The sequence below is a fragment of the Pecten maximus genome, chromosome 4 (genome assembly GCF_902652985.1).
Source record: "Pecten maximus chromosome 4, xPecMax1.1, whole genome shotgun sequence".
In the NCBI taxonomy this organism is placed as follows: Eukaryota; Metazoa; Mollusca; class Bivalvia; order Pectinida; family Pectinidae; genus Pecten; species Pecten maximus.
This window is the reverse complement of record NC_047018.1, coordinates 51,910,271-51,935,968: the sequence shown is the minus strand read 5'-3', so window position 1 is coordinate 51,935,968 and position 25,698 is coordinate 51,910,271. Positions and strand designations below refer to the sequence as shown.

The 25,698-nt window shown below is 41.0% G+C and overlaps 1 protein-coding gene across 5 annotated transcripts in view; it reads left to right on the top strand.

The window, feature by feature from the left end:
* Positions 1-25,698, top strand: part of LOC117326382 — a 138,459-nt gene that overhangs the window by 16,697 nt on the left and 96,064 nt on the right. For all 5 annotated transcript variants that reach the window (XM_033883126.1, XM_033883127.1, XM_033883118.1 and 2 more), the window contains exon 2: positions 4,104-4,220. In XM_033883126.1, coding sequence (XP_033739017.1) covers positions 4,104-4,220 — 117 coding nt within the window. The remainder of the gene's footprint in view (positions 1-4,103; positions 4,221-25,698) is intronic.

Sequence of the window (25,698 nt, the reverse complement as noted above, 5' to 3'; positions counted from 1 at the left end):
CGTGTTGACTACATTTTTAGAATTATAAAATTATACTCTCATAACTTGTGACGTTGCTTTATTTTTTGTTGTGGCTTCTGTTAATAAATGCTAGCATTCGAAAGATCTCTAGGCCGAAAGTAACTGGCGGCCATTGTTTGGACCTGCAACACCCTGGGCTGTATTCCTACACTGACCGAATCACTGTAAATAGTAGTATACAGTCTCATGAATACAATTTGGTTTACTAACGACATATAGACAAATACACAGAATGTAAATATAGCAGTATGACAGGTATAGCAGGGTGACAGGTATAGCAGGGTGACAGGTATAGCAGGGAGACAGGTATAGCAGGATGACAGGTATAGCAGGTACGTGACAGGTAGAGCGGGGTGACAGGTAGAGCAGGGTGACAGGTATAGCGGGGTGACAGGTACAGCAGGGTGACAGGTATAGCAGGGTGACAGGTGTAGCAGGGTGACAGGTAGAGCAGGTACGTGAAAGGTATAGCTGGGTGACAGGTATAGCGGGGAGACAGGTATAGCGGGGTGACAGGTAGAGCGGGGTGACAGGTATAGCAGGGTGACAGGTATAGCAGGGTGACAGGTATAGCAGGGTGACAGGTATAGCGGGGTGACAGGTATAGCGGGGTGACAGGTAGAGCGGGGTGACAGGTAGAGCGGGGTGACAGGTATAGCGGGGTGACTGGTATAGCAGGGTGACAGGTATAGCGGGGTGACAGGTATAGCACGGTGACAGGTATAGCAGGGTGACAGGTAGAGCTGGGTGACAGGTAGAGCAGGGTGACAGGTATAGCAGGGTGACAGGTATAGCAGGGTGACAGGTATAGCACGGTGACAGGTAGAGCAGGGTGACAGGTATAGCAGGGTGACAGGTATAGCAGGGTGACAGGTATAGCGGGGGTACAGGTATAGCAGGGTGACAGGTAGAGCGGGGTGACAGGTAGAGCGGGGTGAAAGGTATAGCAGGGTGACAGGTATAGCAGGATGACAGGTATAGCAGGGTGACAGGTATAGCAGGGTGACAGGTAGAGCTGGGTGACAGGTAGAGCTGGGTGACAGGTAGAGCTGGGTGACAGGTAGAGCTGGGTGACAGGTAGAGCAGGGTGACAGGTATACCAGGATGACAGGTATAGCAGGGTGACAGGTATAGCAGGGTGACAGGTAGAGCTGGGGTACAGGTATAGCAATGTGACAGGTATAGCGGGATGACAGGTATAGCGGGGTGACAGGTAGAGCGGGGTGAAAGGTATAGCAGGGTGACAGGTATAGCAGGATGACAGGTATAGCAGGATGACAGGTAAAGCAGGGTGACAGGTATAGCAGGGTGACAGGTATAGCAGGATGACAGGTATAGCAGGGTGACAGGTATAGCAGGATGACAGGTATAGCAGGGTGACAGGTATAGCAGGGTGACAGGTAGAGCGGGGTGACAGGTATAGCAGGGTGACAGGTATATATGGGTGACAGGTATAGCAGGGTGACAGGTATAGCGGTGTGACAGGTATAGCAGGGAGACAGGTATAGTAGGGTGACAGGTATAGCAGGGTGACAAGTATAGCGGGGTGACAGGTATAGCAGGGTGACAGGTATAGCAGGGTGACAGGTAGAGCAGGGTGACAGGTATAGCGGGGTGACAGGTATAGCAGGGTGACAGGTATAGCAGGGTGACAGGTGTAGCAGGGTGACAGGTATAGTAGGGTGACAGGTATAGCAGGTGACAGGTATAGCAGGGTGACAGGTATAGCAGGTACGTGACAGGTATAGCAGGGTGACAGGTATAGCAGGGTGACATGTATAGCACGGTGACAGGTATAGCGTGGAGACAGGTATAGCGGGGTGACAGGTAGAGCGGGGTGAAATGTATAGCAGGGTGACAGGTATAGCAGGATGACAGGTGTAGCGGGGAGACAGGTAGAGCTAGGTGACAGGTATAGCAGGGTGAAAGGTATAGCAGGGTGACAGGTAGAGCGGGGTGACAGGTATAGCGGGGTGACAGGTATAGCAGGGTGACAGGTAGAGCTGGGGTACAGGTATAGCAATGTGACAGGTATAGCAGGGTGACAGGTATAGCAGGATGACAGGTATAGCACGGTGACAGGTATAGCAGGGTGACAGGTATATCTGGGTGACAGGTATAGCGGGATGACAGGTATATCTGGGTGACAGGTATAGCGGGGTGACAGGTATAGCAGGATGACAGGTATAGCACGGTGACAGGTATAGCAGGGTGACAGGTATAGCGGGGTGAAAGGTATAGCACGGTGACAGGTATAGCGGGGTGACAAGTAGAGCGGGGTGAAAGGTATAGCAGGGTGACAGGTATAGCAGGGTGAAAGGTATAGCAGGGTGACAGGTAGAGCGGGGTGACAGGTATAGCGGGGTGACAGGTATAGCAGGGTGACAGGTATATATGGGTGACAGGTATAGCAGGGTGACAGGTATAGCAGGTGTGACAGGTATAGCAGGGAGACAGGTATAGTAGGGTGACAGGTATAGCAGAGTGACAAGTATAGCGGGGTGACAGGTATAGCAGGATGACAGGTATAGCAGGGAGACAGGTATAGCAGGGTGACAGGTACGTCAGGGTGACAGGTATATATGGGTGACAGGTATAGCAGGGTGACTGGTATAGCTGGGTGACATCGACGACACCCACAATACAGATTTAGGTCACGACGACACCCGTCATACAAATATAGGTCACGACGACACCCACAGTACAAATCTAGGTCACGACGACACCCACAATACAGATCTAGGTCACGACAACACCCACAATACAGATCTAGGTCACGACGACACCCGTCATACAAATATAGGTCACGACGACACCCACAATACAAATCTAGGCCACGACGACACCCATACTACAGATCTAGGTCACGACGACACCCGTCATACAAATCTAGGTCACAACGACACCCGTCATACAAATCTAGGTCACGACGACACCCGCCATACAAATCTAGGTCACTACGACACCCGCCATACAAATCTAGGTCACGACGACACCAGTCATACCAATCTTGGTCATGACGACAACCACAATACAAATTTAGGTCACGACGACACCCACAATACAAATCTAAGTCACGACGACACCCGCCATAAAATCTAGGTCATGACGACACCCGCCATACACATCTTGATCACGACGACACACGCCATACAATCTAGGTCACAACGACACCCGTCATACAAATCTAGGTCACGACGACACCCGTCATGCAAATCTAGGTCACAACGACACCTGTCATACAAATATAGGTCACGACGACACCCACCATACAAATCTAGGTCACGACGACACCCGTCATACAAATCTAAGTCACGACGATACCTGCCATACAAATCTAGATCACAACGACACCCGTCATACAAATCTAGGTCATGACGACACCCGCCATACAAATCTAGGTCACTACGACACCCGCCATACAAATCTAGGCCACGACGACACCCGTCATACTAATCTTGGTCATGACGACAACCACAATACAAATCTAAGTCACGACGACACCCGCCATAAAATCTAGGTCATGACGACACCCGCCATACAAATCTAGGTCACCCTACAGGAAGGGAAGGGTGAACACGTGTATGTGAGGGTGACGGGAAAGACGTCGTTAAAAATGATATTTTATGATGTTGTAGACGGAGTGTATGAGTATTAAGGGGTGGGGAGGGGCTGTATGGCCTAGTTGATACCGTTTGAGACTACAGACAATATGTTTGGTTGTGTAGTTCTGTCTGATAATCTAATTACAATGCTATCTGACCCTATCAAGATCGTATAATTCAGTCATGTTTTCCCCATAGTCGAGGTATGAACTGTAATTACGTTATGCAATGTCTGAAATCAAACGACATTGTTCCAATAAACCGTGTTTAATTGAGATGTTGTCTTTTGAGTTCGCCGCTCCCCAGACAACAGTCTCTGGAACTAACGGTTCAAAGCAGATTTATACATTATATATACCACTACGTGAACTTCCAATAGTCGATATTAAAGCGCCACCTATCGGCTGGTCCAGTAGTCTGACTGAAAATGGGACCCAGATGTAACAGCTACATACAATTATCTCCCTTGTTTTACAGGGTATCCTTTGGTAGTAAAGGGTCCATGGTGGAAACATGGATTATCGAGGACTTCCAAGAACCGGAAACGGATGGACAGATTTACCGGAACCTAGTCAACAAAAGCAGCGAGTGCAGGTAGGTTTGAAATTAGGATATCGTGTTGATCATACTCTGGTGGCAATGGATTGGAGGTCATGGTCTTTTTTGGTCCTTGTTTTTCGGCATAGCCGTACACTATTCTTTTGGTCTCGGTTATGACGCGACAGGTGGCGTTACTGGTCAAGATGAAGTATGTGATTGGTCAATGTAGCGGTAAATGCAAAATGCAGATACACAGTTAAAACGAAACAAAGTTAAGATTTAAAGCAAACTGAATAAGTGGATGTATCTTTTCAAATGACACATAAACAGAATTATATTCCTGATCGATTCAAATGCAGTCTTATTATCACCAAAAATGATTCTAACTGATATAATTTTGTTACCCGTGCTAAAACCAATTAGTTCGTTAATTTATTTCACCAGCAGTTTTACATTATAACCACCAGCGTTAAAGCTATGCCGTTTATCTTTTTTAAAGATATTTCTTAAGTTCTAAGGAACTGTTCTGGGTTCTGTTATAACGGCGGTGATTGTGTATCGTCTTGGATTGCTGGGTTTTCTCTTCATGTGATGATTCCATTCCCTGGTTTATCGGTTTACCATTATAATGTATTTAACGACATTTTTGTCGATATGTCATAAACTCGAGAACTGCGCGCCATATGACGTAGTCACTTTTACATGTGATTGTTCCTGGGTGGTATTGAGAATTCACCACGAAGGCGATGATTATTTCACTTCCAGTCTTGGTGTCTTAGGAGGTAGTTTCCTGTAGTTGTTGGGAGGTAGTGTCCTGTAGTTGTTGGGAGGTAGTTTCCTGTAGTTGTTGGGAGGTAGTGTCCTGTAGTTGTTGGGAGGTAGTGTCCTGTAGTTGTTGGGAGATAGTGTCCTGTAGTTGTTGGGAGGTAGTTTGCCTGTAGTTGTTGGGAGGTAGTTTGCTGTAGTTGTTGGGAGGTAGTTTCCTGTAGTTGTTGGGAGGTAGTTTCCTGTAGTTGTTGGGAGGTAGTTTCCTGTAGTTGTTGGGAGGTAGTTTCCTGTAGTTGTTGGGAGGTAGTTTCCTGTAATTGTTGGGAGGTAGTTTCCTGTAATTGTTGGGAGGTAGTTTCCTGTAATTGTTGGGAGGTAGTTTCCTGTAGTTGTTGGGAGGTAGTTTCCTTTTGTTGTTGGGAGGTAGTTTCCTGTAATTGTTGGGAGGTAGTTTCCTGTAGTTGTTGGGAGGTAGTTTCCTTTTGTTGTTGGGAGGTAGTTTCCTGTAATTGTTGGGAGGTAGTTTGCTGTAGTTGTTGGGAGGTAGTTTGCTGTAGTTGTTGGGAGGTAGTTTGCTGTAGTTGTTGGGAGGTAGTTTACTGTAGTTGTTGGGAGGTAATTTACTGTAGTTGTTGAGAGGTAGTTTCCTGCAGTTGTTGGGTGGTAGTTTCCTGTAATTGTTGGGAGGTAGTTTCCTGTAATTGTTGGGAGGTAGTTTCCTGTAGTTGTTGGGAGGTAGTTTCCTGTAGTTGTTGGGAGGTAGTTTCCTGTAGTTGTTGGGAGGTAGTTTCCTGTAGTTGTTGGGAGGTAGTTTCCTGTAATTGTTGGGAGGTAGTTTCCTGTAATTGTTGGGAGGTAGTTTCCTGTAATTGTTGGGAGGTAGTTTCCTGTAATTGTTGGGAGGTAGTTTCCTGTAGTTGTTGGGAGGTAGTTTCCTATAGTTGTTGGGAGGTAGTTTCCTGTAGTTGTTGGGAGGTAGTTTCCTGTAGTTGTTGGGGGGTAGTTTCCTGTAGTTGTTGGGAGGTAGTTTCCTGTAATTGTTGGTAGGTAGTTTCCTGTAGTTGTTGGGAGGTAGTTTCCTGTAGTTGTTGGGAGGTAGTTTCCTGTAATTGTTGGGAGGTAGTTTCCTGTTGTTGTTGGGAGGTAGTTTCCTTTTGTTGTTGGGAGGTAGTTTCCTGTAATTGTTGGGAGGTAGTTTGCTGTAGTTGTTGGGAGGTAGTTTCCTTTTGTTGTTGGGAGGTAGTTTCCTGTAATTGTTGGGAGGTAGTTTGCTGTAGTTGTTGGGAGGTAGTTTGCTGTAGTTGTTGGGAGGTAGTTTCCTTTTGTTGTTGGGAGGTAGTTTCCTTTTGTTGTTGGGAGGTAGTTTCCTGTAGTTGTTGGGAGGTAGTTTCCTGTAGTTGTTGGGAGGTAGTTTACTGTAGTTGTTGGGAGGTAATTTACTGTAGTTGTTGAGAGGTAGTTTCCTGCAGTTGTTGGGAGGTAGTTTCCTGTAGTTGTTGGGAGGTAGTTTCCTATAGTTGTTGGGAGGTAGTTTCCTGTAATTGTTGGGAGGTAGTTTCCTGTAGTTGTTGGGAGGTAGTTTCCTTTTGTTGTTGGGAGGTAGTTTCCTGTAATTGTTGGGAGGTAGTTTCCTGTAGTTGTTGGGAGGTAGTTTCCTTTTGTTGTTGGGAGGTAGTTTCCTGTAATTGTTGGGAGGTAGTTTGCTGTAGTTGTTGGGAGGTAGTTTGCTGTAGTTGTTGGGAGGTAGTTTGCTGTAGTTGTTGGGAGGTAGTTTACTGTAGTTGTTGGGAGGTAATTTACTGTAGTTGTTGAGAGGTAGTTTCCTGCAGTTGTTGGGTGGTAGTTTCCTGTAATTGTTGGGAGGTAGTTTCCTGTAATTGTTGGGAGGTAGTTTCCTGTAGTTGTTGGGAGGTAGTTTCCTGTAGTTGTTGGGAGGTAGTTTCCTGTAGTTGTTGGGAGGTAGTTTCCTGTAGTTGTTGGGAGGTAGTTTCCTGTAATTGTTGGGAGGTAGTTTCCTGTAATTGTTGGGAGGTAGTTTCCTGTAGTTGTTGGGAGGTAGTTTCCTGTAGTTGTTGGGAGTTGTTTCCTGTAGTTGTTGGGAGGTAGTTTGCTGTAGTTGTTGGGAGGTAGTTTCCTGTAGTTGTTGGGAGGTAGTTTCCTGTAATTGTTGGGAGGTAGTTTCCTGTAGTTGTTGGGAGGTAGTTTCCTTTTGTTGTTGGGAGGTAGTTTCCTGTAATTGTTGGGATGTAGTTTCCTGTAGTTGTTGGGAGGTAGTTTCCTTTTGTTGTTGGGAGGTAGTTTCCTGTAGTTGTTGGGAGGTAGTTTGCTGTAGTTGTTGGGAGGTAGTTTGCTGTAGTTGTTGGGAGGTAGTTTCTTGTAGTTGTTGGGAGGTAGTTTCCTATAGTTGTTGGGAGGTAGTTTCCTGTAGTTGTTGGGAGGTAGTTTCCTGTAGTTGTTGGGAGGTAGTTTCCTGTAGTTGTTGGGAGGTAGTTTCCTGTAATTGTTGGTAGGTAGTTTCCTGTAGTTGTTGGGAGGTAGTTTCCTGTAGTTGTTGGGAGGTAGTTTCCTGTAATTGTTGGGAGGTAGTTTCCTGTTGTTGTTGGGAGGTAGTTTCCTTTTGTTGTTGGGAGGTAGTTTCCTGTAATTGTTGGGAGGTAGTTTGCTGTAGTTGTTGGGAGGTAGTTTCCTTTTGTTGTTGGGAGGTAGTTTCCTGTAATTGTTGGGAGGTAGTTTGCTGTAGTTGTTGGGAGGTAGTTTGCTGTAGTTGTTGGGAGGTAGTTTCCTTTTGTTGTTGGGAGGTAGTTTCCTTTTGTTGTTGGGAGGTAGTTTCCTGTAGTTGTTGGGAGGTAGTTTCCTGTAGTTGTTGGGAGGTAGTTTACTGTAGTTGTTGGGAGGTAATTTACTGTAGTTGTTGAGAGGTAGTTTCCTGCAGTTGTTGGGAGGTAGTTTCCTGTAGTTGTTGGGAGGTAGTTTCCTATAGTTGTTGGGAGGTAGTTTCCTGTAGTTGTTGGGAGGTAGTTTCCTGTAGTTGTCGACTTTATTTGATACATGAAATGGTGAAGTGAAAGATTGGTTACACATAGTCAGTGACAAGTCTCGTTAAATCTCGTCTTGGTAAGATAATGCTAAATGTTGGTGGACAGGACAATGTCACAATGAAACTCACGTTTCTTAGTTCATGGTAACATTTATGCAGATTACAACTATTGTAATGTTGTTATAACCACCTGATCAATCGTTTGAGCGTTGGAACGGCGATGTGTTGGTAGTCGTGGGTTCGAAAGCTGGTTTCGAGGTAACCATTTTGTCTGAAAGTGGTCTTAATTGATACAGTCACATACATGTATGGATATGACGTATTAATATCAACTATAGCAATGTATACCCATCACTTACAGTAAGGCTGATCACGAGGACAATCATACACCGATTCATCATAATGTCAAAATTGCACGAAAAAATAAGTAATACTTTCATTTCCGACCGAAGTTAAATGCATCATGCAGATCATGTGATGTCATTTCAAGCCTGACTTCATTTTGCGCCAAAGATCTCATGAAGGTGCTATAGGTTTTGGTTGACAAATGAAATCTAGATTGATTTCGTACATTTCCCTTACCCTAGATATGTGTATCTTATAAGCCTCGAGATTTCCAGCCCTACAGGGATAGGGCAAACGTTTCTGAACCCCTCGCCCGTATTAGTGAGGTATATGGTACACATTTCTGTACCCCTTGCCCGTATTAGTGGGGTCTGTGGTACACATTTCTGAACCCCTCGCCCGTATTAGTGGGGTCTGTGGTACACATTTCTGAACCCCTCGCCCGTATTAGTGGGGTCTGTGGTACACATTTCTGAACCCCTCGCCCGTATTAGTGGGGTCTGTGGTACACATTTCTGAACCCCTCGCCCGTATTAGTGGGGTCTGTGGTACACATTTCTGTACCCCTCGCCCGTATTAGTGAGGTATATGGTACACATTTCTGAACCCCTCGCCCGTATTAGTGGGTCCTGTGGTACACATTTCAGAACCCCTCGCCCGTATTAGTGGGGTCTGTGGTACACATTTCTGTACCCCTCGCCCGTATTAGTGAGGTCTGTGGTACACATTTCTGAACCCCTCGCCCGGATTTGTGAGGCCTGTGGTACACGTTTCTGAACCCCTCGCCCGTATTAGTGAGGCCTGTGGTACAGATTTCTGAACCCCTCGCCCGTATTAGTGAGGCCCGTGGTACACATTTCTGAACCCCTCGCCCGTATTAGTGAGGTCTGTGGTACACATTTCGGAACCCCTCGTCCGTTTTAGTGTGATCTGTGGTACACATTGCGGAACCCCTCACCCATATTAGTGGGGCCTGTGGTACACATTTCTGAACCCATAGCCCGTATTATGGAGGCCTGTGGTAAACATTTCTCTGTTCTATCCGTTAGTAACCCTAGAGGTAAACCGAATGTTTGCCGAAGATTCCTCCATTGAGTTTAAAACATTGCGGTATGATTACAATGAGGCCAGGTCAAACGGATGGAAGTCGTTTCCAATTAAAGCTGCACGCATGTAGATGTAGGCCAGAATCTGATACATGTACGTTATTTATCAATCAAAAGCAGAATGATGATTAAAGCTAGCGGTAAATTGCGAAAATTGTTCCTACTTGTATTTGAAAATAAAGTTTCCAGAATATTTTTGAGATGTGCCTCTTTGATGACAATATATTTCGGTCGTCGTATCTAAGAGAATGCAGATATAATTGTTTATTCTTTACCAGAAAACTAGAGTCTATCAAACTGGAACCTGTTGCCCTCATTGCATGATCGTAAGAGGCTACTAGATTTGGGGTTTATCCTAATCTTTTCCTTGACAAGTACTGTTGAGCGTTCGTGATGCCCTGCCAGTGGCCTTTGACCTTTTTAGTGAGGTTGCACTATGAAGTCGGCATCAGTTCCGTCCTATCACAAGGAGACAAACACGAACATATCACAGCCGTCAAAAACAATTCAAATCACTCACCACACGCATGCAACTGGCAAATTGAGGAGGTCGTCCTTACATGACAATAATTTTTGATAGGACGTTAAACAATGCAAACCAACTAAGTATTGTAGCAGGCCAGGTTTTAATTGTAGATACTGTACATAGTTGTATGGTCGCCTTCTAACTTCCGGCTACAGGGAATTTCCCTTTAGCTCAGTCGGTAGAGCGGCGGACCAGTAAGCCGAGGGTGGCGGGTTCGATCCCGGCTAGCTGCACACTACTACTCCTTGAACTTTTACATTGGTGCCGCAGACCACTCCAAGTGAAAGCAAGAGGCTTCTCTGGAGAGAGAACCTGGGTTGGTGTGTTCGGGGGCGAACACGTTTGAAGGAGGGAGTAGTGTAGCAGGCCAGGTTTTAATTGTAAATACTGTACATAGTTGTATGGTCGTCTAAAGTAGTGCCAAAATCAACTTGCCGGCACCTATATCTGTTTCGTTCCTCTAGGACTCGTCAGTGATGCCAAGTGTGTTCTAGGACTTGTCAGTGATGCCAGGTGTGTTCTAGGACTTGTCAGTGATGCCAAGTGTGTTCTAGGACTTGTCAGTGATGTCAGGTGTGTTCTAGGACTAGTCAGTGATGCCAAGTGTGTTCTAGGACTCGTCAGTGATGCCAAGTGTGTTCTAGGACTTGTCAGTGATGCCAAGTGTGCTCTAGAACTTGTCAGTGATGCCAAGTGTGTTCTAGGACTCGTCAGTGGTGCCAAGGGCCCACGGTTTTGATCAGGGGAGGCGAATAAAAAACAAAACTGGAAATAACTTTATATATATACATATATATATTTCATTTCACAAGAACACTAAGTGCATATTATATTCTGAACCGTGTCACTATTGAAATAAATTAAATCGTGACATGACGGTAATGGTTAACCTCGGGAAAGACTTAGATGTCTGTGCTTCCTTAGGTACAATGAGCATCTCATCAGCTTTGTTAAAACTGAAATTTCGTTCATATTTTTATATGAATGGCAGAAAACGTGTGATTGCATATCTTAATTTGATTACTATGGGTTTTTGTTTTTGTTTTGTTTTTTTTTTTTGTTCTTTTTGATACTTCTCGAGTATATGGAATCATATCGATACAATATAAAATGGGAGATTTAAAAATGCAGCGTTCCCGGGTGAACTTGAGCCACCAACATTTCGGCTATCTACCGGACATGCTAAATGATTTCACAACATGATACTATAGACTATAAATCACATCTCCGCCAAGGCTTGTTTGATTACATGACTGAGATATTGCGATTTTTATTCAGTTTTTGATACGATGTTATATGATAATTAAAACGAAACTTTCTTTCAAGTTTTACTTGATTAACCGTATATCGTTAGACAACACGTTCTGTTACAATGTAAATATTAGGTATGTACAGTTGTGTGATCGCACAACGTTCCGAAAACATCGTGCAGACATCGTGCAGACATCGTGCGCACAAATGTGCGATGTAAACTGCACAGCTAACGAGAGGTTTATAAATATTACGAAATAACTAGTTATACGAAAACATATATGAAAAAATATAAATTATGATTTAAGATGGTGGCTATAATATGTATACGTGCTGATTAACAGTTGTTTTCATTCATGGAACATGCCGTATACTACAGATCGCATTTTGCTAGAATACCTGCTTTTTCAATAAATGAGTTCGAATTACTAGACTCGAAAGTCGAAAGGGACTTTATATCTTCATAGGTCATTTCCTGGTGCCAAGGAAAAAGAAAGATGTTATCATTTTAACATAAGGTTATGTAACGTACTACATTGTGTTGACAAATCGTCGCCGAGCACGCAAGGATGTGGCTCAGTTTGACAACTAGAACGGAGAAACGATTATGTTACTTGCTTTTTATATTAAAGGTAATCTTAAAATCAATAGACTACAATGGTATTTTGCAAGATTAACGTCGAATGTGAGAAGTGAAAAAGTTGAGAAAACATTTTCCTGCTTGTTACATCTCTGGGAAATCGTGTGCACCGGCTGTTGTGCTATTCCTATGTAGGGCAACTTTAAGGTCATATCATCAATCGAGGTACCAAACTGTTCAATGATCTTTAAGATATTACGAAAGCCAAAAATACTTTTAAAAAAACTATGACCAACTGTTTATCAGTCCATCTTCCTGTTTTTAAAGTTATCAAAGATGCCGGCTGCAGTAGACTAGTTGTTTACAATTTACTGAGCGTTAGCGATAAATTAGAGTTTTCTACGTGCTACATTATACCATGGCTCATAAACCTTGCCTCCCTAACTGTTTGGTCTCTCTGCTTCCTCCATGGCCAATTAAAATCATGTACCTTTGCATAATAACATTCCTACGCCACATCTATGTCGGTAAACAAGCTGTTTCGTCACAACTCACAACAGGAAGTGAATCCGCCTATAAGGACGACTGCTATATATTGGCATACGTCCATCCGCTTCAAAAGACACAATTTATCTCAAGTGTGCCATGGAGGAGTTCAAAGCTTTCTTAATATACATTGATTCATTTCTACTTTTCATAAAGAGCTTGATTGAGGAAGTTGTATCAGGAAGCACGCGCTATGTTTAACAAGTCGGCCAGCAGTGGTAATAAATGTTAGACACGTCTAAAAACGAACACTTTCAGCATCGATCATGGGTGTCATGTATGTCTGTTATGTAGTAAATCATTCCAATGAAGTGTGTTAACTGTTCTGTTGTCAATAATGAACCTAACCGGTATAGATACGGGTAGTTTGGTAGCCTTCCCAAAGATTGACATATTCGCCCAAGTCCCTTTTTTTAAGGTTAGTTATGCTGACATCAATGTGTCACTTTTTAATACAATGTTAAAGATATTAATTTAAACTGTTTCGCAAACATGCTTTTAGTCCAAAAACTTGCATGTATAGAATCTTCTGAAAAAAATTGAAACGCTAAGAATTGGAATTTCGAAGTTCAAAGTCTCAACTTGGTGTCAATCGATGCTAACCGTTGTTTAAGCTGGACATGTTTATATCTTGAATATTGAAAATGCTTATGTTTATAAACCAGTCATCCCTTCTGACGACAAAACAATAACGAATTAATACGATAACCCTAGAGGAACTACATGTCTACCGTATTGTTGGAAATGGCACCAGATTAGATTCACTGAACACGTAGGAAAGATAAAAGTCCAATAAAATGGTCTTTAGAAAATAGATAACTCACTTAAAATATTTCATTTAGGGAATTGGGCTAGTGTTTGTGAGGAGTGTGGCTAAATCTTGCTGCTACAGCTGGTGGGAGAGTATTGGTTTTTAACGGCCTCAGTTGCCAATCAGCGCGGTGAACAACTGGCAGACAATCTATATCATATCCCTGTTCATTTGTTTTAATGGGTATTATACTTTATTGCTTCATTTTCTAAATCTTTCAATTATTCCATAATGGCTCTGTAAAGCGCCTTTTTATCACGGCTTATTCTGCTATTTCTGTGTGTACATAACTACGTTATTGATGGTGAGGCTAGATCTCTCGGGGTTTTTACTTTTTTTCAAAAATACACCAAACCATAATGGTTACACATGTTCCTGTCTGAACTTGGAATGTCGGAGGGACATATTTGTCTGTTCGTGAATCGACATTATAATCATACTAGACGCCTCCCACGTATAGCACGTGGAATGTGTATCATAATCCGTAAGCCTCTCGAGACAAAGGTCACTGGGGCCTGTATCGTTCGCCGGTTTCTGTCGTTATTAGCTCACCTGGTCCGAGGCGTCCGGCGTCAGATGTCTGGCGTCCGTCGATGGGTTTGTTGCTGACATGAGGAATGCGTGAGTTTATTGAGGAAGACGTGAGCTTGTTGCTGACATGAGGAATGCGTGGGCTTGTTGTTGATTTGAGGAATGCGTGAGGTTGTTGATTTGAGGAATGCGTGAGGTTGTTGATTTGAGGAATGCGTGAGGTTGCTGTTGATTTGAGGAATGCGTGAGTTTGTTGTTGATTTGAAGAATGCGTGAGGTTGTTGATTTGAGGAATGCGTGAGGTTGTTGATTTGAGGAATGCGTGAGGTTGTTGTTGATTTGAGGAATGCGTGATGTTGTTGTTGATTTGAGGATGCGTGAGGTTGTTGATTTGAGGAATGCGTGAGTTTGTTGTTGATTTGAGGAATGCGTGAGATTGTTGTTGATTTGAGGTAGCCTCGATTTTTTTTCATTTACTTCAGAAATGTTTTGGTGTTATCCCAAATACTTTTCAGATGTCAATTTCTGTATCTTTAGGAATGTGTATAGTTGCTGGAAAAATCCCTTTTGTCCTTGACCTTGGTTATGGAAGCGTTAAATGAAATCAATAAAAAGGGGTGTGAAGAACTGTCAACGAGCCACTAAAATCAGACATAAACAGAATCTACAGTGCTTCATAACGAACCATCTCAAGTGATATTAGTTATTCCTCCCCCGAAAATCTTACCGGGAGAGATGCCAGATGTTCATTAACAGAGTTCCTATGTCTATACAGTACTTAAGATGACGATGTTACTGCTCACCGACAATGCTCGTACCGGTGTAACGTGGAAATGTGACCCCAGTAAAATCATATCCAGGGTCAATTATCAGCGTTTCACCTACCACTCACTACTGGACAGTCCCCTCACAGTGTAAACACACCAAGGTTTCTACAACTGTCCAAATATTAGGATATTTGTTCCATCTAATATGTTTTGAAGCAAATCAAGGTCGAAATGAGGTGCCGTAATTTCGTTTAAGTGTGTGATTATAATGATATCAACGCTAATGCTTATGTAAGTGCCAGGTATTACACCATGGTAGCTGTGATTTAGGGCTGAGTGGTACATCTGGCGCAGTCATTTACATACATACCAGCTCAGAAATCGGGTAGGTGCTCACCTGTCGCCATTAGTTACACCTACTAGCTGTGAATGTATTACGATGAGATTGATTGATAGGAACCACATTAAGACATACATATATATCACGTTAAGACATCTATATATATCACGTTAAGACATCTATATATATCACGTTAAGACATTGATATATATCACGTTAAGGCATTGATATATATCACGTTAAGACATCGATATATATCACGTTCAGACATTGATATATATCGCGTTAAGACATTGATATATATCGCGTTAAGACATTGATATATATCGCGTTAAGACATTGATATATATCGCATTAAGACATTGATATATATCGCGTTAAGACATTGATATATATCACGTTAAGACATCGATATATATCGCGTTAAGACATCGATATATATCGCGTTAAGACATTGATATATATCGCGTTAATACATTGATATATATCACGTTAAGACATTGATATATATCACGTTAAGACATTGATATATATCACGTTAAGACATTGATATATATCACGTTAAGACATTGATATATATCACGTTAAGACATTGATATATATCACGTTAAGATATTAATATATATCACGTTAAGACATTGATATACATCACGTTAAGACATTGATATATATCACGTTAAGACATTGATATATATCACGTTAAGACATTGATATGTATCACGTTAAGATATTAATATATATCACGTTAAGACATTGATATATATCGCGTTAAGACATTGATATATATCACGTTAAGACATTGATATGTATCACGTTAAAACATTGGTATATATCACGTTAAGACATTGATATATATCACGTTAAGACATTGGTATATATCACGTTAAGACATTGATATATATCACGTTAAGATATTAATATATATCACGTTAAGACATCGATATATATCACGTTAAGACATCGATATATATCACGTTAAGACATTGATATATATCACGTTAAGACATTGGTATATATCACGTTAAGACATTGGTATATATCACGTTAAGATATTGATATATATCACGTTAAGATATTAATATATATCACGTTAAGACATTGATATGTATCACGTTAAGATATTAATATATATCACGTTAAGACATTGATATATATCGCGTTAAGACATTGATATATATCACGTTAAGACATTGATATGTATCACGTTAAAACATTGGTATATATCACGTTAAGACATTGATATATATCACGTTAAGACATTGGTATATATCACGTTAAGACATTGATATATATCACGTTAAGATATTAATATATATCACGTTAAGACATCGATATATATCACGTTAAGACATCGATATATATCACGTTAAGACATTGATATATATCACGTTAAGACATTGGTATATATCACGTTAAGACATTGGTATATATCACGTTAAGATATTGATATATATCACGTTAAGATATTAATATATATCACGTTAAGACATTGGTATATATCACGTTAAGACATTGGTATATATCACGTTAAGACATTGGTATATATCACGTTAAGACATTGGTATATATCATGTTAGAACAGCATAGTAATATACGTTATATTTGTTCTGCTTTATTGTCGTGTTTGGATTTTGAATGACAGCTGATGTTTGGGTGACATCTGATTTTTGGATGACAAGAATTATTTTCAGAAAAGATAAACGAGTGTCACTCAGGTAGACCTATCTAATGAGCGGCTGTACTGCCGATGATCGAATAAAGAAATTTCGGTAATTATGTTCAATATCCACTTGGATGTACCCGACTTTTAAAATGTCTGAATCCAAATTTTCTGACTATAAATTTGAAATATTTTAAAAACCTTATTCATTTGATGCTGTTCATTGTAAACAAAAAAAGTGTAATATAGTTGTATTTCCCGTAACATCGGTTCTCTATCCGCTGTTGGGAGCAGACATGTTGCTATAGCGTTTCACCCTGAATTTATATCATATATATATATATATATATATATATATATAATTGTCAAGTAGTAATAACGACAGTACAGACAAGTGATTTGTCAAATTTTCGAGGCAATCTGCCCCTTTATCAAGACACAGGTAAATTACATACAGACATAGAACAGTTACACATAGCGATATTTATTGTTGTGAAAACGATTCCCCTCGGCCGATAATTAATTCGCCGAGGGCCTATTATGATTAATTAGAAAACATCTTAGGTGGTGTACAGATGGTAAAAGTAAATGAATAAATAAATGAATAAATAAATAAATAATATAACAATAAGGTTTAACAAAATGACATTGTGAGTTGAATCGATGTGATGGCAGCGCGTATATATAATAATAACTCGACTTCGGACTAATAATAATTATTACTGCATTTACTACAATATAGCCGATATGTGTTTAACCAATCTCGAAGTCACCCTCCATTTTGTTCTGATTGTAAGAACTGAGACATATGTATCACATACGAGTCTCTGATTTGACGTTGGAGTTTTTAGACTGATCTGCCGAAAAAAAGTACATAAAGGGAGGCAAACACCACAACCATGTAACGATCGATTAATAAATCTGTCTGTCATGTAACGGACAGTAACAGCGATATGTTAGGTTCTGGGTAGGCTATGTACACTGGGGTTATATCTGGGTTTGTCTATACCGAGGTTATCACTAGGTTGGTCTATACCGAGGTTATAACTGGGTTTGTCTATACCGAGGTTATAACTGGGTTTGTCTATACCGAGGTTATCACTAGGTTTGTCTATACCGAGGTTATAACTGGGTTTGTCTATACCGAGGTTATAACTGGGTTTGTCTATACCGAGGTTATAACTAGGTTTGTCTATACCGAGGTTATAACTAGGTTGTCTATACCGAGGTTATAACTAGGTTGTCTATACCGAGGTTATCACTAGGTTTGTCTATACCGAGGTTATAACTGGGTTTGTCTATACCGAGGTTATAACTAGGTTTGTCTATACCGAGGTTATAACTAGGTTTGTCTATACCGAGGTTATAACTAGGTTTGTCTATACCGAGGTTATAACTGGGTTTGTCTATACCGAGGTTATAACTGGGTTTGTCTATACCGAGGTTATAACTAGGTTTGTCTATACCGAGGTTATAACTAGGTTTGTCTATACCGAGGTTATAACTAGGTTTGTCTATACCGAGGTTATAACATGGTTTGTCTATACCGAGGTTATAACCGGGTTTGTCTATACCGAGGTTATAACTGGGTTTGTCTATACCGAGGTTATCACTAGGTTTGTCTATACCGAGGTTATCACTAGGTTTGTCTATACAGAGGTTATAACTAGGTTGTCTATACCGAGGTTATCACTAGGTTTGTCTATACCGAGGTTATAACATGGTTTGTCTATACCGAGGTTATCACTAGGTTTGTCTATACCGAGGTTATAACTGGGTTTGTCTATACCGAGGTTATAACTAGGTTTGTCTATACCGAGGTTATAACTAGGTTTGTCTATACCGAGGTTATAACTGGGTTTGTCTATACCGAGGTTATAACTAGGTTTGTCTATACCGAGGTTATAACATGGTTTGTCTATACCGAGGTTATAACTGGGTTTGTCTATACCGAGGTTATAACTGGGTTTGTCTATACCGAGGTTATAACATGGTTTGTCTATACCGAGGTTATAACCGGGTTTGTCTATACCGAGGTTATAACTGGGTTTGTCTATACCGAGGTTATCACTAGGTTTGTCTATACCGAGGTTATCACTAGGTTTGTCTATACCGAGGTTATAACTAGGTTGTCTATACCGAGGTTATCACTAGGTTTGTCTATACCGAGGTTATAACATGGTTTGTCTATACCGAGGTTATCACTAGGTTTGTCTATACCGAGGTTATAACTGGGTTTGTCTATACCGAGGTTATAACTGGGTTTGTCTATACCGAGGTTATCACTAGGTTTGTCTATACCGAGGTTATGACATGGTTTGTATATACCGAGGTTATAACTAGGTTTGTCTATACCGAGGTTATAACTAGGTTTGTCTATACCGAGGTTATAACTAGGTTTGTCTATACCGAGGTTATAACTAGGTTTGTCTATACCGAGGTTATAACGTGGTTTGTCTATACCGAGGTTATAACTAGGTTTGTCTATACCGAGGTTATAACTGGGTTGGTCTATACCGAGGTTATAACTGGGTTTGTTTATACCGAGGTTATAACTAGGTTTGTCTATACCGAGGTTATAACTGGGTTTGTCTATACCGAGGTTATAACTAGGTTTGTCTATACCGAGGTTATAACTGGGTTGTCTATACCGAGGTTATAACTGGGTTGTCTATACCGAGGTTATAACTAGGTTTGTCTATACCGAGGTTATAACTAGGTTGTCTATACCGAGGTTATCACTAGGTTTGTCTATACCGAGGTTATAACATGGTTTGTCTATACCGAGGTTATAACCGGGTTTGTCTATACCGAGGTTATATCTGGGTTTGTCTATACCGAGGTTATAACTGGGTTTGTCTATACCGAGGTTATAACTGGGTTTGTCTATACCGAGGTTATAACTGGGTTTGTCTATACCGAGGTTATAACATGGTTTGTCTATACCGAGGTTATAACTGGGTTTGTCTATACCGAGGTTATAACTGGGTTTGTCTATACCGAGGTTATCACTAGGTTTGTCTATACCGAGGTTATCACTAGGTTTGTCTATACAGAGGTTATAACTAGGTTGTCTATACCGAGGTTATCACTAGGTTTGTCTATACCGAGGTTATAACATGGTTTGTCTATACCGAGGTTATCACTAGGTTTGTCTATACCGAGGTTATAACTGGGTTTGTCTATACCGAGGTTATAACTAGGTTTGTCTATACCGAGGTTATAACTAGGTTTGTCTATACCGAGGTTATAACTGGGTTTGTCTATACCGAGGTTATAACTAGGTTTGTCTATACCGAGGTTATAACATGGTTTGTCTATACCGAGGTTATAACTGGGTTTGTCTATACCGAGGTTATAACTGGGTTTGTCTATACCGAGGTTATAACATGGTTTGTCTATACCGAGGTTATAACCGGGTTTGTCTATACCGAGGTTATAACTGGGTTTGTCTATACCGAGGTTATCACTAGGTTTGTCTATACCGAGGTTATCACTAGGTTTGTCTATACCGAGGTTATAACTAGGTTGTCTATACCGAGGTTATCACTAGGTTTGTCTATACCGAGGTTATAACATGGTTTGTCTATACCGAGGTTATCACTAGGTTTGTCTATACCGAGGTTATAACTGGGTTTGTCTATACCGAGGTTATAACTGGGTTTGTCTATACCGAGGTTATCACTAGGTTTGTCTATACCGAGGTTATGACATGGTTTGTCTATACCGAGGTTATAACTAGGTTTGTCTATACCGAGGTTATAACTAGGTTTGTCTATACCGAGGTTATAACTAGGTTTGTCTATACCGAGGTTATAACTAGGTTTGTCTATACCGAGGTTATAACTGGGTTGGTCTATACCGAGGTTATAACTGGGTTTGTTTATACCGAGGTTATAACTAGGTTTGTCTATACCGAGGTTATAACTGGGTTTGTCTATACCGAGGTTATAACTAGGTTTGTCTATACCGAGGTTATAACTGGGTTTGTCTATACCGAGGTTATAACTGGGTTGTCTATACCGAGGTTATAACTAGGTTGTCTATACGAGGTTATAACTAGGTTGTCTATACCGAGGTTATCACTAGGTTTGTCTATACCGAGGTAGTATATACCGAGGTTACACTAGGTTTGTCTATACCGAGGTTATAACCTGGTTTGTCTATACCGAGGTTATAACTGGGTTTGTCTATACCGAGGTTATAACTGGGTTTGTCTATACCGAGGTTATAAACTGGGTTTGTCTATACCGAGGTTATAACTGGGTTTGTCTATACCGAGGTTATAACTGGGTTTGTCTATACCGAGGTTATAACTGGGTTTGTCTATACCGAGGTTATAACTAGGTTTGTCTATACCGAGGTTATCACTAGGTTTGTCTATACCGAGGTTATAACTTGGTTTGTCTATACCGAGGTTATAACTAGGTTTGTCTATACCGAGGTTATAACTGGTTTGTCTATACCGAGGTTATAACTGGGTTGTCTATACCGAGGTTATAACTGGGTTGTCTATACCGAGGTTATAACTGGGTTGTCTATACCGAGGTTATAACTGGGTTTGTCTATACCGAGGTTATAACTAGGTTTGTCTATACCGAGGTTATAACTAGGTTGTCTATACCGAGGTTATCACTAGGTTTGTCTATACCGAGGTTATAACTTGGTTTGTCTATACCGAGGTTATAACTGGGTTGTCTATACCGAGGTTATAACTGGGTTTGTCTATACCGAGGTTATAACTTGGTTGGTGTATACCGAGGTTATAACTGGGTTGGTGTATACCGAGGTTATAACTGGGTTTGTCTATACCGAGGTTATAACTGGGTTTGTCTATACCGAGGTTATCACTAGGTTTGTCTATACCGAGGTTATAACTGGGTTGTCTATACCGAGGTTATAACTGGGTTTGTCTATACCGAGGTTATAACTAGGTTTGTCTATACCGAGGTTATAACTAGGTTGTCTATACCGAGGTTATCACTAGGTTGTCTATACCGAGGTTATCACTAGGTTTGTCTATACCGAGGTTATAACTGGGTTTGTCTATACCGAGGTTATAACTAGGTTTGTCTATACCGAGGTTATAACTAGGTTTGTCTATACCGAGGTTATAACTAGGTTTGTCTATACCGAGGTTATAACTGGGTTTGTCTATACCTAGGTTATAACTAGGTTTGTCTATACCGAGGTTATAACTGGGTTTGTCTATACCGAGGTTATAACTAGGTTTGTCTATACCGAGGTTATAACTAGGTTTGTCTATACCGAGATTATAACTGGGTTTGTCTATACCGAGGTTATAACTAGGTTTGTCTATACCGAGGTTATAACTAGGTTTGTCTATACCGAGGTTATAACTAGGTTTGTCTATACCGAGGTTATAACTGGGTTTGTCTATACCGAGGTTATAACTGGGTTTGTCTATACCGAGGTTATAACTAGGTTTGTCTATACCGAGGTTATAACTAGGTTTGTCTATACCGAGGTTATAACTAGGTTTATCTATACCGAGGTTATAACTAGGTTCATCTATACCGAGGTTATCACTGGGTTTGTCTATACCGAGGTTATCACTGAGTTTGTCTATACCGAGGTTATAACTGGGTTTGTCTATACCGAGGTTATAACTTGGTTTGTCTATACCGTGAAACACATTAATCGTTTGTCTGACGTGTGTACTATTGTCCCGCGTTTCCTCCGTTACTGCGCCGATCTCTCCGAGGAATGTGTACTGTTGTAATTAATGATGACTATCGACTGTTTCTGCCTTCTGCCATGTTTCGGTGATGAAGCGCCATGCTTTCGTTACCAGGTGTAAGAGAGTGGTGTTAAAAGTTCACGTGTACAGACGAATCACCTCCCAATCAGAATACTTCTCTAACGCCAATGATTAGTAAAGCTTTGAATGACCATGTCAATCTAAAATATTCCTGGTAAGCACTAAAGGTATGGTGTTACCATTAGTTTACAGTCAGTACAAACGTCGGTGTGACTCTGTTCTAAATGTACAGTCAGTACAAACGTCAATGTGACTCTGTTGTACAAAGTACAGTCAGAACAAACGTCAGTGTGACTCTGTTGTACAAAGTACAGTCAGTACAAGCGTCAACGTGACTCTGTTCTAAATGTACAGTCAGTACAAACGTCAATGTGACTCTGTTGTACAAAGTACAGTCAAAACAAACGTCAATGTGACTCTGTTGTACAAAGTACAGTCAGTACAAACGTCAGTGTGAGTCTGTTGTACAAAGTACAGTCAGAACAAACGTCAGTGTGACTCTGTTGTACAAAGTACAGTCAGTACAAGCGTCAACGTGACTCTGTTCTAAATGTACAGTCAGTACAAACGTCAATGTGACTCTGTTCTAAATGTACAGTCAGTACAAACGTCAACGTGACTCTGTTCTAAATGTACAGTCAGTACAAACGTCAACGTGACTCTGTTGTACAAAGTACAGTCAGTACAAGCGTCGACGTGAGTCTGTTGTACAAAGTACAGTCAGTACAAGCGCCAACGTGACTCTGTTCTAAATGTACAGTCAGTATAAACGTCAATGTGACTCTGTTCTAAATGTACAGGCAGTACAAACGTCAATGTGACTCTGTTCTAAATGTACAGTCAGTACAAACGTCAATGTGACTCTGTTGTACAAAGTACAGTCAGTACAAGCGTCAACGTGAGTCTGTTGTACATAGGACAGTCAAAACAAACGTCAACGTGATTCTGTTCTACATGTACAGTTAATACAAACGTCAACGTGACTCTGTTGTACAAAGAACAGTCACAGTACAAGCGTCAACGTGACTCTGTTCTACAAAGAATAGTTAATGCAAACGTCAACGTGACTCTGTTCTACAAAGAACAGTCAGTACAAACGCGAACCAAACCAAACATCTCAGCCGCCGATGTGATATAAAACGTGAGGTTGAATAGGTAAACTTGACGTTAGGACGAACCAGGCACGGCGTAGTTCTCCAGGTTGTCGTTCCTGGTATTTCTGTTCTTATCTTGGAATGTGCTTCCTGTGGTAAATTTGCCGGCGCGTTAGAGTGCGCTGGATAATGAGGAGAAGATAAACAGTGTTCTTGGCACCATAGCAACATTTACATTCATTTTCACCAAACGCAATCAAAATTAGGAACTGAACATAATCGTGTGATTACGTAGAACCCAATATACGTTGATTTGTTGACATAGGTGATATGCGGTTTACCTCAGACTTTCTCAATGGAAGAAAGAGAAGTGTTTATCGTGCCGTAACAACCTCGAGTCGTCATATAATACTTCAGAGCCCCGAATGGCTGCTCTATCCGTACTTGTTGTGCTGGGGAAGATTGGGCTACATAACACTACAATACCTGGTAATTAGCTAATTACGCTGACAGGTGCCCCGCCGATTACATACGCTGATTAACATTTTGTTAATTACAAACGTAGCCCTGTAAATACTCTTAGGGAGGTTTCTATAATATTGTTACATAACATATATAATTAGGTCTGAATTGGATACTCTGTAACGAAAATCACTGTCAGAGAGGCATCTTCTATGTCATGCAGATGGGGGACACATAATGTTATCATTCCACGGGTGTGTGATCCGTAGACATGCTTTGACGCCATTTTGCTGATTGTTAAACCGCAGTCAGACCGTGTAAAGCGTTTGCTGGACTGGTCCCCTGTCAATCTCAAAATCATATGTACAGTTGAGCTGTATTTTTTGGCATCCAAGTTTCAAACTAGGGCGAGCTAAATACAGTATTTGAATTAAGCTGAGCAATTTCTAGCAAAACCTCAGGGTTGCTGGCCAGTCTAAGGGATGGCATCGGTTTGTAATTGTGCAATTGATGATATATATTGGGTTGAATGAGAGTTCACTGTAACAATACATGTTTGATTATGAATTCAGCGGAGATTTGTTTAACATGTTTAGTTTTGAGTCCTACTTCAGTTATCAATCCAGCTGTGGACTGATGTATTTTTCTACAGGTATGGTTGATTTCCTGTTGTACATAAAATAAAAGGTAGTAACACAATCAATTCAATGGGCGCAACAACGCATGCGCGTCGGTGTGTAATATTGATGAATTGATTAACTCAATAATTTCACTGAGATAAAATGACAACTAAATCTTGAAGATTCGTCTTCCGTGTTAGATGCTGGTCCAAACAAGGCATTACAATATCCCTAAATTACCCACTCAGAACTCCTCGGATTTAACTACGCAACATCACAGCCGAGGAGTTCCGATTGCCAAATTACCAGCACAGCCGATATTTATCATGCCCTAATTGGAAATTGACCGGTGTGACAGATGTATCATACCCTGGTTGGAAAGTTACCGGTGTGACCGATATATCATACCCCGATTGGAAAGTGACCGGTGTGACCGATATATCATACCCCGATTGGAAAGTGACCGGTGTGACCGATATATCATACCCCGATTGGAAAGTGACCGGTGTGACCGATATATCATACCCCGATTGGAAAGTGACCGGTGTGACCGATATATCATACCCAGATTGGAAAGTTACCGGTGTGGCCGGTATATCATACCCCGGTGTCGGAGTAATTGGTTCGTTCGCAGCTCACGTCAAGTTAAAGTGATAAGTACTCCTTACGATTTATAGGGGTATGGAAATGAGTTCGGACGTTTGAATTCAAATGAGTCAGTTCAAATAAACTTTTCTTTTACTACAAAATATCGGTTTTTTCCGGGGTTTTTTAAGGATAGGATTAAGACAGATTGTTTTTGGCACCGTGTCGGACTGTTCATCATTTTACTTACACGACTAGGTTCTGGTTTATCTGATAAACGTACCACAACATTCGTCTTCTGGTGGGAACATTGGGGTCTGCTTTCCTCTTCATGATTTTGTGTGAATGATGTCGACGAATGCTCAATTAACGTTATTTTGTTTATACGTTTGTTTAGCTATTCAAGTGATTTAAACATATTTTATTTGTATCAATATATACAAGAGCATTGGGCATAAGTTTTCAAACTTATATGATAGAGAGAGAGAGAGAGAGAGAGAGAGAGAGAGAGAGAGAGAGAGAGAGAGAGAGAGAGACAGAGAGAGAGAGACAGAGAGAGAGACAGAGAGAGAGACAGAGAGGTATTATGATTCGAATTTATTCAAATATTCTATTGATAAATTAAGTTTAATTATTTACTAAACAAACAAACAATTCCGATTCCGATAGCAGAAGATTAAACTGTTCGCTGCACAAAGACACACTGCTATTTCTAATGTTC